We start from the raw sequence: 13,827 nt of genomic DNA, 5'->3' as shown, positions 1-13,827 counted from the left end.
GGGACTCGATGACGTAGCATGCTTGAAATAGTGGCTCTGGAGGAGCCTTCCTCGACATTGAGAAACACCCTCTGTCTGAAACCAGAGCCCAATCTACTCTGATTGGTTATCTGGTCAGCTCTATTGTGATCAACCGCTCAGAGATGTCCCGCCCCTTAGCCTATCACGCACAATGTGTTACATAATGATGTCACTATGTCATGGAAGTAAACAAAGGAGTCTAATGGAGGATTTTCCGGCAGGGGGGCGGCCTTTTGAGAGAACACAGTGAGTTTAGTCTTTGAAGACCGTTTACATGCACTAAAACCTATAGAACACACTACAGGAAAGGGCCACCCCAAAGAAGAATAGTAGGGCCCCTTTAAAGCAGCAAAAAAACATTGGCATAGAAAACAATATGTAACTATAACAACGCACCATTTATCCCAAAGGCATGAACTGGGCTGCAGGTTTTTTTTAAAGCTTTAATGGGAATTCAATAAAAGACAATAAACTTTACATCTTTAAATAAGAAGGTAAAGGAAAACAAGCGGTGGTGGTTATGGAAAGTGAAGTTTGCGAGGAGTGGCAGGATTCAATCTGTCCGATCCACCAATCTTAACTCAGCAGTCTGTGGAGAGCAAAGACTCAAGGTTAGCGAGAAATAAACACGTTATAATTTCATAGAACTGAGAGTGTGTAATATTTGTTGACCTGGGCCTCATGATGATCCCGTGCACTCCTCTGTATCTCTGGTTGCTCTGGATGGAGGTTAGATCTTCTTTAAAGGTCCCTTCGTAGATGTCTGACTGACGCTTCACGTAGCTCTCACTTTTATCTCTGTAAGAAAACAACAACACTTGTGTTCATTGTGTATTTCTGCTAAAAACACACACTAGCAGTGTGACATCATGGAGCGTTCAGTGATTTTGAAGATAGATCAGTTAGTTAGCATAAGTCCAGCAACAGAAAGCAATGGGAATTTTCCATTGGATATTGCAGAAAATAAGCAATGTGGCAAACACACATTTATAAAACTTTCATGTTTTGTTCAACAAGATAAACTCTACATATTTAAACAAATTGTAGGATTTTTAAGTGTAAAATTGGAGTAAAAAGCTAGCATTATATAGCATCTATAAAGGAACTACATCACGGTCACATGGCTACGCATAAACACCGCTAAGCTAACGGCGGCTAATGTTCGGCGATATGGCGTTAAGTAGTCTAATTTAGCCACTTGTTAGCATCTGCCGGTTTTAGGACACATAGAAGCTTTGGATATTCATGAGTGGGGTAACCTCTGATGTATTTTATGTCGTAGAACAAAACTTGGTAATCTCTTCAGCTTGTGTTAATCAGAGACCTTACTTCAGGATTGTTCCGAAAACCATTGATCCCGAGGGGAGCGAAAGTGCTAAAATGCTAACTCATATACCGGGTTTTAAAACTAATTCCTGCACCACTCTCTTGCTCTCCTCTCAAGCTACCCACCCCCGCCGTTTGCCCATGATTGTCTGAAGGAACTTCCTGGCAGAGACTTGTCCCAGGACCTTCCTGTAGCTGTTGGTGAATATGGCGTCAGCGTGGCGTCCCGAGCTAAAAACACAAAGAGGACAAGGAGACCGTTGTTACGCTGCTGTCGTCTCGAAAAGCTAATAAAGTGAGCAACATGAAAACAACACATCTGTTCTACAGTCCAGTTACAAACAAGCAAATGTTTTCAACAGCCTAGCAGATGGTTCAGATTTTACCTTTCTCTGGAGCCACTAAAAACTGTTCAGAGCAGGTCTGTAAATTATTCACAGTGACCTTTACACCTGTATCTGAAGGGATATGCAGATGACTGTGGGTCTGTTGACCTCTACTGTGTCGGGGTGGAGGCAGACATCTTAAAAAACAAATACAACTAGGTTTTTTGTAATTAAAGCAACTCTTGAAGCCATATTTTTGATCAGAGACAAGATAAGATAGAACTTTATTAATCCCCGTGGAGTTTAAGCAGCAACAGAGTGAGTGAAAAACATGACAGCACAGATTCACACAAGATTAATACAATTAAAGATTACATTAAAATTACAATTATATACAGGTAGCTAGTAACTGTCAACATAAGAAATTAATTAAATGAACATACATATTTGAGTCCAGATTGTGAAATATACTTACATGTACCTGTTCTGGTAACAAGTTATTGTGAAAACAGTGTGTATTTGATGTACAGTAAGACGTCCTGTATTAAGGAACTGACCGTGACCCCGCTGACTCTCCTGAGTCGTCCACCAGCTGATCTGCCGGATCCTTTAAAGAGGACGTCATCAGGATGGAGGTGTCCCTTCTGCCAAACCTGAGGAATAATAACAGATAACAATAATATAATAAATATATTTAAATAGCACTTTTCATATAGTGCTCAAAGATGCTTTGAAAGCAAATAACAATAAAATATTAAAAAGTAATTTCCCTTTCCGTAAATGAGTGTAGTAATAATAATAATAATATTAATATTAATAATCATAAAAAAACATCTAATAAATAAATAAGCAAATAACATAAATGAAAATAATTACAAACAATAATAATGATATTAATAAAGGTAGACAAAATGCAATCAAATCATCCAAAAGATAACAAAAGATAACACACTCGGTAAAAGTGAGACAGAAATAAGACTCAATTAATAAATACTATTATAATTATTACTACAATGACAAATACAGACCAATAGGAAGGTTATATTAATAACTAAAGCTAAGATGTTGCAGTCACTTAAAAAGGTCTACCTCTGTAATATTTCTAGGTATTTCAATCATTTTGGAGCTTAATAAATAAAACCATATACTCAAAAGTCTGATTATTACAATATCCTCAGTCTCACAGTAAAATGCTCTCTCTCTCTCTCGCGGGGTGATTTATTCTGCTGCCTCGACGCAGCAGGACTGTAATTAAAGTCCTGCGTGAACGCAACGCAGTGACTAATGCGCACATCTTGACCCTCGTTAGCATAACAAGTGCAGAGGGCAGCGCTCTGACACGAGGAGAGCCTCAGACGCAGAGAAACGAACATCCAGCTCCTTCAGCCCGACACGATGCTCAAGTCCCTGTCCCTCACCTTCAGTTGTCCTCTTGTTTACATTCTGTACATTGTCTGGATCAAATCCTTTCTTATGGAGAGGAATCAAGACCACAAAACATGGATGTGTACATACAATCTGCACTGTTTGTACCAATGGCATCTGCACATATACACGTAAATATATCTAACAATCCATGTCCAATAGGTAAATATGTTCATTAAATTATCAACCTTGTTTTGATATCTCGTTTTAAAAGTTACTTATATAATGTTATTTTGTATTGTATTATCCTCTTGTCTACCGTCCTGTTTTTCACCCTCACTCTGTTGCTGCTTTAAAATAAAGGTCCATCTTATTGGGCTTATTTTCCATTTAAACACATTTCATTTCAAAAGACACAAGAGAAAAGTAATGAATAGAAATCAAATAGATTTAAAAAATAAATAAATCAAATAAAAGTCAAAAATGAGGACAAAACCAAAAATGAATACTAAAAACCACAATAACAATAATAATATTTATATAATAAAATAATAGTAATATTAATAGTGAAGTCAGGCACATTTTTTATTAAAAATAATAATATCAATAATACTACTTCCACTAATAACATCTTCAATAACAACACAAATAATAATAACAGTAATAATAAAAATTATAATAACAATAATTGAAAACATAAAATAATGGACAATTTTTGTATTACATAGCATCAAATAACAACAAAATGTATAATAATGATTCATACAAATAAATTAACTAAATATCAGCAGTACTTCTACCATCTAAAACTCTAATAACAACAGGACATTTTTTTAAATCCAATTAATGTACATACTTTTGGTGCTTAACTTAAAATAATACAATATTGAAAAGAGAAAATGCTTTTAGAAACACCTCTTATCCCTGAGCAGCATCACTCTCCCTTATCTCCCCCTCCCCAGATTGCAGTTAAGATTCATGTCCGTTTGTTCAGGTTGCCTCACATCAAAACATATTTTAACTTGTGTTTAATCAGATATCGGATTCCCTCGAGGTGTGCCCATCAGGTCTGTGAGTCATATCATTTCAATAGTGGGACTCTGTTGGGATACATTTCAAGTATGAGAGGAAGCGTTGGTGTGCCAGTTTAATTGTTGCATGTTTAGCTATCCCCAGAATTATTCAAATTCGGTCCGGGTGTTAGTTTTCTGCTTTGAAATGTTTAAAAGATGTCCATTTCACTTGATGACGCTTTCTAACCACATCAGCTGTTCTCTGAATCTGGGAAACCATTTATGATTAACATCTTGTTACCTTTATCGTTGGGCATCTTCCCATCTTAACAGCTGAGTTTACCAGTTCTAAAACATGTGAACAACACTGAAGAAAATAATTTGATGGTAAATAATGGAAGTAAAATGCGTGAGGACTTACCTAATGGATGGGTAGAGAGGGGAGCCTGATAAAGACATGACCAGGCAACAAAACAGCAGCAGCACAGCTTTCTCCATCCTCACAGCGAGTCCTGGAGAAGAAGGGACAGCCAGAATAAATGACAAGAGTAGAAATTACATTAGAAAAAACGCTGAAGCCACAGTTTCCCTGAAACAGACTTATCGCTCTGCAGGAGGCTCTGAAGTTACAGCAGGCAGAGATGTATGAAGGAACATATTTCATCTACAAAATGTTGGGAATTGTCCAAGCTTTGACACTACGTCTACATTGAATTGAATGTACCTTGTTTGAGTCACTTCTGAGCGTCCCTGCAGGTCCTTTTTATTTGGAGCCCTCCGCTGTCATCATTTCACTCTGCCAGGAAAAGGCAGGACTGTTTGTTATACCTACGTCCATGGTCAGTTTATACTGGACCTGTAGCTGCCCGTCACTCCCACACCACACGCACACACACACACAAGCGCACACACACACACACACGCGCACACACACACACACACACACACACACACACACACACACACACACACACACACACACACACACACACACACACACACACACACTTTCTTTCTGTATCCTTGAACTTTCTGCTCTCTTCCCACTGCAGTCAGCATGTCGTTGTGTCCTTGGGAGAGACACTTCACTCCAAATTGCTCCTGAGGGGACCGTCCACAGTGTGTAACAAATGGTTGGCAAAAAAAACTAAGATTGAGAATAAATAATGTATACAAAATGATTATTATAATTGACAGAATGATATATGGTTTACACAATGTGTAGGAAAATGAATTTTGTAGTAATTTTGACAGCCACTTAATTATCTTATGCATTAAGTGTGTACAACTGTTGCCTCTCAATGAAATACAAATACATTGAAACCAGAAAATAAATAGATAAATATATAGTGTCCTGGACATTAAAACAATGTTTGGATTTGGTATGAAATAGAAAGAATGCACAGCTATTTCAAAACAATAGTAGTAGTTTAAATAGATTATGTATTTGACATTTTCCTAATGAAAAGACGTTAGTTAAAGGTAGGGTAGGTAAGAATGGCTAGAAGTACGCAGCCGAAAAAAATCTGCCCCTTCCTTCAGACTTCCTTACAGAGCCCCTTTGTGCACAGATGGAAGGCTGACAGGCAGGTAGGCCATCCAGTTATTTTAGCTGGGCCGGCTCAGATGATTGGTTGTTGCTTTTTACAGCGCCACGGCTTCCACAGATGACATTTTTTAATGTATTTATTGTCAAAGCATTTCATGTATTCATTGCTATCGGGATTTTAAGAGCATTCCATGGAATATAACAACAAGTGTTTCTGAAGTGAATTACCTACCCTACCTTTAATGATGTCATTATGATAGTTTGATAAGTTAATATCCTTTATTATGTATTCCCCTTTGGCCTGAGTTTAGGACCATACATTGAAAAGCAAAGTGTGACATGTTTTAAATGTTATTACTACTAAGTTTCCAGGAGTTGATTTATTAAAAACTCACTGTGAAGCCTCTGCTGACTTGCGGAACTATGTTTTACGTCAAGAGGTTATTTTAGACGGACCCTGAAGATGGACGTACTCGGGGACATCTCTGGCTAACGGATTCTGGAGATGCAAGATGATTCTCTGCCCGTACTTCCGTCTTTGTTAAACAGGACCGTTTCCTCAACATTTACCATCATTGTTTAACTAAAATGAACTTCAGAATATTAATAAACAGTGTAATAATAAAAATGCCTAAGTAGGAAAATACATTAGTTCCTCCTGACATGACGGCATATCTGTATAATACAACAACAACAAAAAACGATTAACAATTGCATCATTTTACGCCCGTGTACCTGAATAAAGCCAACTAATATCAAATACAAATGTCATTAATTAATGTCGAGGTAGTTATGCTATACATGTTCATACAAATGTACCTTTTCACCTATCGTTTTTAACAGCTCAATGTTATTTCCTGGTTGATATAACGACATCTTGGAAATGGCAGATATTCTTCTTGGTACGAAGACATCTTTGGCCACACATGAGAAGCTGAATGACATTTACTCAACTCTTCTAGCACTTACACAGTCATTTATTTAAAAAGATTACAACTATACATGCAGTAAGCTACTTTAATAACGTTAGGAGTAGCTAACTAAACGATATGGTTGTTCAGTCAGAGCTACATCCTACAGTAGCTGCAAAGCTCCTGTAGCTACCATTAGCTAACTGAGCATGGAGTCCCTCAGGAAACCCATGTTTACTATCCTGCAACACTGGAGACCCCACAGAGGTGTTAGACCCAGATATTGTTCTAAATTAGCCAACACTAGTGTCACTTCCAAGGAGACGAAGTCAAATGTAGATGCGTTCAAGAGTCAGTTATCCTGTGGGCCAAGTTTTCAGGATTTTATCAAAGGAGCCTCAGTGAAGAAGAGCTTTGCTGCAGATGAAGATCTCTATGATAATCACAGCTATCTGTCTGAGGACCTGGAGATGGGAAACTCACGGAAAGGTGTGTCTGCATCACCAATGAGTTCATTTTAAACGTTTGGTTATGGTTAAGCACATTTTTCCTTTGTATTTTTGTTTTATCTTAGTTTTTCCTTGATGTGATTTGCCTATGGTATATGTAAACACATGTGTTGGTATTCTGAACAAAGTGCATCTGTTTAATGAATCCAAAATAAAAAGTATTAAAACTAAACGTTAAATGTCTGTTATCACTGTTGAACTGGATATTTGTGTTCGCATCGCAGTGTATTTTGAGACCTATGGGTGTCAGATGAATGTGAACGACACGGAGATAGCCTGGTCCATCCTGCAGAGGAAGGGATACCTCCGCACAGTGGAGTTAAATGAGGTATTCAAGAGAAATAAAACAATTAAACACCATTTATGTCCACACAGTTAACTAATGATATTGTTGTGCTTACAGGCAGACGTTGTTCTCCTGGTGACATGCTCCATAAGGTAAGGCAATGTCATGATTTTAGGAATAACGCGAAAAATGCTGTTTTAAATGTTACACTTATGCCTCACTTTAAAAAAAAAAAAGTTGTCCTCTGATTAAAAAAAAACCCGCCATAAAATGTTATATTTTAGTATTTTCCACTTAGATTAGATTTGGTATACTTTATTGATCCCTATTTAGGAATGTGTTTCGTCACAGCAGCATGTAGATAAAACATGAAATAGAAGATTAACAAATAGTAAATGTAACTGAGTTTAACACATTAACCAACTTTCTGAGGATATCCACCAAACATTTGTATGAATTTCAACCCTTTCCGTGTCAGTGAGTTAATATAATGGCAACATTGTTTTGCACATTGGAAAAATAAATAAATTCTATGGACAGTTATTCACGGTCTGGGATATTTCAATTTATGTATTTTTATTGTTGTGAGGAAAACCAGGAAAATGACCCACATTGCAAACTGAAACACACATCTACAACTTTTTGGGGATATTCTTGTCCTCCTTTAAGTTCTTAGTGTGGGTATTTTCTCTACACCGTTTACTATCCCTAGTGGGGCATAAGGGTTAACCTGACTAACATTGGCATTTCAAGGCTTCCATACAACCATTCAAACTAAATACGATTCCTAACTAATTAACCAAATTCTTTCTTAACAGAGAAAAAGCTGAACAAACTATTTGGAACAGACTAAAACAACTAACAGCCATGAAGAAGAGACGGAAAAAGAGCCTCGCTCCAATGAAAATCGGGATTTTAGGTAAGATTGTTGACTGAAATCAAGCCATTTTCACACTCTTACAGAGACTATGAGATATGTAATAATGGCTGTGTTGGTCCAGGCTGCATGGCAGAGAGGCTGAAGACGGAGCTCCTGGAGCGGGAGAAGCTGGTGGACGTCCTTGCCGGTCCAGACGCGTACAGAGACCTCCCCCGCCTGCTGACGGTCGCTGACGGAGGGCAGCAGGCCAGCAACGTGCTGCTGTCCTTAGAGGAGACCTACGCTGACATCATGCCCGTCCACCACTCCACGCACGGGAACAGTGCTTTTGTGTGAGTGTTTCTGGAGGATTCATATCCACATAATATTGTCATTTTTATCTTGTGGGAAAGCATTATCTCCTTTCCTCTCGTTAAGGATGGTCCAGTGTTTCCTAAGTAAAGAGATTATAAAGGAAGCATTGAAGCTCCTTTCCTATCTTAGAGAATCCAAACAGCTCTTATCATGGCTGACACTTACGGCCCGTCCACACGGCGGCGTGCTTTGAAGCTTGCCGGCGGGCGTGTCTGAAACTCGACCAACAACCAATCACATGAATCTCCCGCCCCTGACACACAAGCAGCGGTTTGATTGGCTAGAGCTTGTACTGGCATATGATTCGATTGGCTGACGCTTCTACCGAGGTTTCAAAAGTTGAACATTGCTCAACTTTTGCAGCGAGCCACGCCAGCAAAGCTCCGCGTCGCTTCCCACAATGCAGTTTGGCGAAAAGCGACGTCACCCCATTCAAAGTGAATGGTGAAGCTTTCAACGCACGCTGCTGTGTGGACGTGCCGTTACTGTAGGTCATTAAACAAAAATACAATTTCTTGTATATTTTAATCTTTTGGATGGGGAGAAACGGCATTTCAGTCTTCCTGTTTGTATCACACACTCAGAGGTAACTTTGACCTCAGATGTTTTGACCACCACGGCCCCTGGTAGACCCCCACACACACACAACAACACAGACTATAACCCTCCTTGTTGTTAACCACCAACTATGTGCAATATATAAATATACCGTTAAAAACTCTGCGATATATATACCTGGCTGCTAAATCCTCAGAACTGTTACAGGATATATATTTTGTAAATTGTAACTTTTTTTATTATAACTTTAATACTTTCTTATGCATGCTTCTTAGGTAACATGAAGCTGTCTTTGGCTCTTTTCTGTTGCAACAATGTACATGTCCCCTCTGTGGGGCTAATAAAGGTATTCTGATTCTGACTCAGATGATTTCCTGTGTCTTCCTGCCGGCAGCTCCATCATGCGCGGCTGTGACAACATGTGCACGTACTGCATCGTCCCCTTCACCCGGGGGAGGGAGAGGAGTCGCCCCATCAGCTCCATCCTGGAGGAGGTCCGGATGCTCTCTGACCAGGCAAGAGCTGACAGAACAAATACAGCTGCACACCACCTCTTTATTACAAGTAGACATGCACAGTTTTCTTTTTTTATTACTGCCGATTTTTTATTCCATATTTTATTCCATCCCATGTCATGTCATGTAAATACTGTTATTTTTGACTCTATATTATTATTATTTTTATATTTTTCTAGTTCTCTACCTATGTTTTTAATTTTTGTTTTACTTTTATGCATGCACCACGACACCAAATCAAATGCCTCGTACGTGTCAACCTACCTGGTAATAAACCTGATTCTGATTCTGAGAGCAATGCTACGGCCTTTCCTCAAACATTCTGCGAAACGGTGATGTGCAATGTGCAAAAGGCCAATGTATTCAATCTGAAAACACAACATTTTTGAGCTCTGGACTTAACATGAAAATAATATTACATCATCCATCAGAAGTTTTACTTTATCAGACATTTTATAGCATAATGGTCATAATTGTTTTGTTTTAATTGAGTTAACATTAGGGTAGATGCACATTTTATAATTGTTTTAATGATTTAAGGCGAGACACGGCAGGCAAAAACATCGTTTTTCAAGCACTGGTCAATTTTGAGATTTTGTGCTATTTTGATTCTATAACATGTTTCTTTCAGGCTTTTGGAAGGAAAACGTACAAAATACACATTTAAGTGTTTATTTGACTATAGTTTGTCTATTTGCGTCAGTAGATTTCTCCTAAATTCACCAAAAGTTAGCTTTCTAACGTAACATAAAGTACCGCGACCGCTGTGTGCACCATGTCAACAGAGATATCGTTAGAAAGCTGTGTCTCTCCTGCACAATCTCATCGGATCCAAATATGGTCATTTCCTTTGTATCAGCAACCAATCGTGAAAGCACAAAGGGGTCGAGGCGCAAGCTGTCATCCAAAGAACAGGAGGGTTTAGCTAGCGCCTCACTGCAATCTTTAAAGGTCGTTTTCTCAAAATGAGTTTTTTCTCCTACTCTGAGTTCAAAATTTCAACTTCAGTAGCACGTAGACACACCAAACCTTCCAGTTATATTCCTATCAATATTATGAAGGCTTTTACAGAAGGGTTTGTTCATATATCATTCATAGCCTGAATTATACAACATTGTAACCTAAAAACATGGCAAAAATTGATATTTTAGGGCTGTTGACAGTATTTTCTGATTTATGGAGTGATAAAAAGAGATATCCAAAATCCCTTCTGTAAAAGCCTTAGATACTAATATGACTACAAAATAAAACAAGAATTTTGAACCTGGCTTTATCCAAAGTTCAGATTTCGATTCCTGAAATGTGTTAAAATATGCACATATTTGATGAGATAATGGCNCCGATTCAACATGTTGAATCGGCAAGAAAAGGCGTCAGGTCGGCAGAAAAGAACCGACTGTGTGGCGCACACCACTCCGAATAGGGCGTGCCCACGCTCATGTTCGGCCTGACTCCCATTTACTGCCGATTTCGGGCCGGTGTATCTGGGCTTTTAGGGTAGACGCACATTTTATAATTGTTTTAATGATTTAACCGCAAACACCTAAAAGAAAGAAAGGGGTCTTAGGGAATTCCAGAGCCTAGGAGCTGCCACTGAAAAGGCTAAATGAATGAAAACTATCCCCTGGATTTAAAGTAGTACGTTGAAATGAAGAGCAGTGATTGGTCAGCAGAATAGGGGACAAGAAGGTCAGAAATATAAGAAAGTGAGTTTTTCGCAGTCCTTTCTTATTCTTCCCAGAGTTGCATATATTAGTGGATTAACTGATCCCTGCTCTCCTTCACTAACATGTACACGGTGTGTGTGTTGTCCTCAGGGCGTGAAGGAGGTGACTCTTCTGGGTCAGAACGTGAACAGCTACCGAGACGCGTCGGAGGATCAGCTCTGCAGCTCGGGGGCGACCCGGCTCAGCGAGGGCTTCCAGACCGTCTACAGGAGGAAAGAGGGAGGCCTGCGCTTCTCTGACCTGCTGGACCGAGTGTCCCGCATCGACCCCGACATGAGGGTCAGGTTCACCTCCCCTCACCCCAAAGACTTCCCCGATGAGGTACGTTATCACTCAACTGAACACATTAAAGGTGAATGGGGCTGAACAGCTGATTTTAGAGCCTTTAAATAGTCAAATCAGGAGTTATGTAATGAGAACCGTGGGTGAATTAAGGAGAAATGTACAGATGAGCGTCGATGAAATGTATTAAAGAGGCCCTATAATGCTTTTTGGGGGTTTCCCTTTCCTCTGTGTTATAGGGTTTGTTTTGTGCAGTGTACAGACGTCCTAATGTGCTCTGTGCTTTCAAAGGTTCTTCATCTGATTGCGGAGCGAGGGAACATCTGCACACAGATCCACCTCCCGGCTCAGAGCGGCAGTAGCAAGGTCCTCAAAGCAATGCGTCGTGGGTAAGAAAACTACAACTAAATCATCAAAGCAATTCTGTTTGAAAGGTTTTGGGGGAACTCTAACCTCTAACCCTTTAAACATGTCAGGAAGTTGTTTAATAAAATGTATTCTCTTATGAAATACGCAGCTACACTAGAGAGGCCTACCTTGATCTTGTCCAGAACATCAGGAGAATTGTCCCAGGTAAGATATATGTAATAATATATTGTTTCTCTAAAGAGGTTCTTTTATGTTTTTTCCTGTCGTGTGTCATGAAGGTTTTAGTGCATGTAAAGGGTCTACAAAGGCTAAAATCACCGTGTTCCCTTTCCCTCCCACACACACTGCCTCAAGCGCCTCCATTGGACTCCTTTATTTACTTTATGAGATTATAAGTAAATTCTATTTGTTACTTACAGCTTTGTTCATTCGTCACACGTCTTTAGATAACACTATGAGTAATATCTTATAACACTAGCCTGACTTCATAAAATACAATTTATTTATTAAATCCCAGCTATCTCCTAAAGGCCTTTTCTTTCTTATTCTCGTCGTCTTAATAGATAAGTGTGTGGTATGTGTTTAACATGAATGATTGTGTTAATGTGTTTCAGAGGTGAGTCTCAGCAGTGACTTCATCTCAGGGTTCTGTGGTGAAACGGAGGAGGACCACCTGCAGACCCTGTCTCTGATCAGAGAGGTGGGCTACAACGTGGGCTTCCTGTTCGCCTACAGCATGAGGAAGGTCCGTTACGTCCCATTTCACAATGAAATCCAAGCTGTTCTCTTCAGTCGCTCCGTCAATGATCGAGATTCTAACCTTACCGTCCTTGTGGTTTCCTTCCTCAGAAAACGCAGGCCTACCACCGTCTGGAGGATGACGTTCCGGCGGAGGTGAAGCAGCGCAGACTGCAGGAGTGTATCACAGTTTTCAGGGAGGGGGCAACGAGGGTCAACGCTGCTCTGGTGGGCAGCAAACAGCTCGTCCTGGTGGAGGGGGTGAGTACCGCACGCATAACACAGCTTCATCGTTTCTCTTTTCTTACCCGGACGGCACCCTGTTCTTCCTCTTTCAATAATAATAATAATAATAATAATAATAATAATAGCTTAGATTTATATAGCGCCTTTCATGGGACCCAAGGTCGCTTTACAAGAACCCTAACTCAACATTTTTGCATCTCTGGTTCCCTCATCCCAAAGTCCCCCTATCCTGTCAATCTTTGGCTGCATTATATGACAAAGGCATGAAGCCAACACAAGACATCTTAAAATAAAAAAATCTTTAATTTGTGAAGATTATCTCGCTAAAGTGTCATAAATGTTTATTTTCCCATTTTCCCCTTATTTTCTGCAAAAATCTGGAATCTAATGGAAAACTCCCATTGGTTGACTTCCTGGTTGGTCTCCCTGCAGCGGGCTATTAGACTGTTTTCCACAAAGTAAATGGGCGTCTGCCAATCAAGGCGTAGTAATCAGCAGCGAAACGCTTCAACGCGTGTATTTTGGTGTATTCACGGCATTCATTTTGTTATTCTACACAGTATTGTTGTTTTATAGTTAGTAACCCAATTTGTGTTCTTTGAAATGGAAAAGGATATCGCTTTGTGTTTGTTACTTTCATTGCAGTTGTATATGTCTTAAGTGTAATTTGGCTTGGCTTCCTGTTTATGGACATGCTTTTATTTTGAAGGAGAGGTAGCGCTGTTGACAGGAAGTTGTGGTTGCTATGGAAACAACGTGACGGAGATTAACGGAGAAAAGTAATATCTACATATAAAGACGGAGAAAGTAAACGATAACGTTTAGGGTTAAGTGTTAGCACCCCCCCGAACA

At 39.4% G+C, this 13,827-nt stretch overlaps 2 protein-coding genes across 3 annotated transcripts; one reads left to right on the top strand and one right to left on the bottom strand.

Annotated features, from left to right (window-relative positions):
• Positions 1-450: 450 nt before the first annotated feature.
• ghrh (growth hormone releasing hormone) lies at positions 451-4,858 on the bottom strand. Of its 2 annotated transcripts, XM_010772390.1 has the most exons (6): positions 4,776-4,858; positions 4,473-4,563; positions 2,231-2,326; positions 1,474-1,578; positions 694-819; positions 451-610 (listed from the first exon to the last, which is right to left on the bottom strand). In XM_010772390.1, exons 2-6 carry the CDS (start codon positions 4,547-4,549, stop codon positions 598-600), a joined length of 417 nt encoding a protein of 138 aa, XP_010770692.1. In that variant the 5' UTR covers positions 4,550-4,563; positions 4,776-4,858; the 3' UTR covers positions 451-597. The 2 variants fall into 2 exon arrangements, with proteins under 2 accessions (XP_010770692.1, XP_010770619.1); XM_010772317.1 differs by lacking the exons at positions 4,473-4,563; positions 4,776-4,858 and adding an exon at positions 2,858-2,986.
• A 1,658-nt stretch (positions 4,859-6,516) lies between these two features.
• Positions 6,517-12,994, top strand: cdk5rap1 (CDK5 regulatory subunit associated protein 1; the record flags this gene model as incomplete). Its single annotated transcript, XM_010772500.1, has 11 exons — positions 6,517-7,000; positions 7,245-7,348; positions 7,424-7,458; positions 8,125-8,225; positions 8,308-8,518; positions 9,493-9,613; positions 11,431-11,661; positions 11,914-12,011; positions 12,140-12,195; positions 12,606-12,736; positions 12,841-12,994. Coding segments are annotated over exons 1-11 (1,522 nt in total), but the record flags the coding sequence as incomplete, so codon positions are not given.
• Positions 12,995-13,827: the final 833 nt, after the last annotated feature.

Source organism: Notothenia coriiceps, unplaced genomic scaffold (genome assembly GCF_000735185.1).
Source record: "Notothenia coriiceps isolate Sejong01 unplaced genomic scaffold, NC01 NC01_scaffold00000159, whole genome shotgun sequence".
Taxonomy (NCBI): domain Eukaryota; kingdom Metazoa; phylum Chordata; class Actinopteri; order Perciformes; family Nototheniidae; genus Notothenia; species Notothenia coriiceps.
The sequence above is the reverse complement of the archived record's forward strand: the minus strand, read 5'-3'. Positions and strand labels throughout refer to the sequence as shown.

Coding starts and splice junctions, on each gene's coding strand:
- ghrh (XM_010772317.1), bottom strand. CDS start 2,985: ATGCTAACGAGGGTCAAGATGTGCGCATTAGTCACTGCGTTGCGTTCA. Junction 2,327..2,857: donor GAGAGAGAGAGCATTTTACT/GTGAGACTGAGG, acceptor ATTATTCCTCAG/GTTTGGCAGAAGGGACACCT. Junction 1,579..2,230: donor GGAGAGTCAGCGGGGTCACG/GTCAGTTCCTTA, acceptor TTGTGTTTTTAG/CTCGGGACGCCACGCTGACG.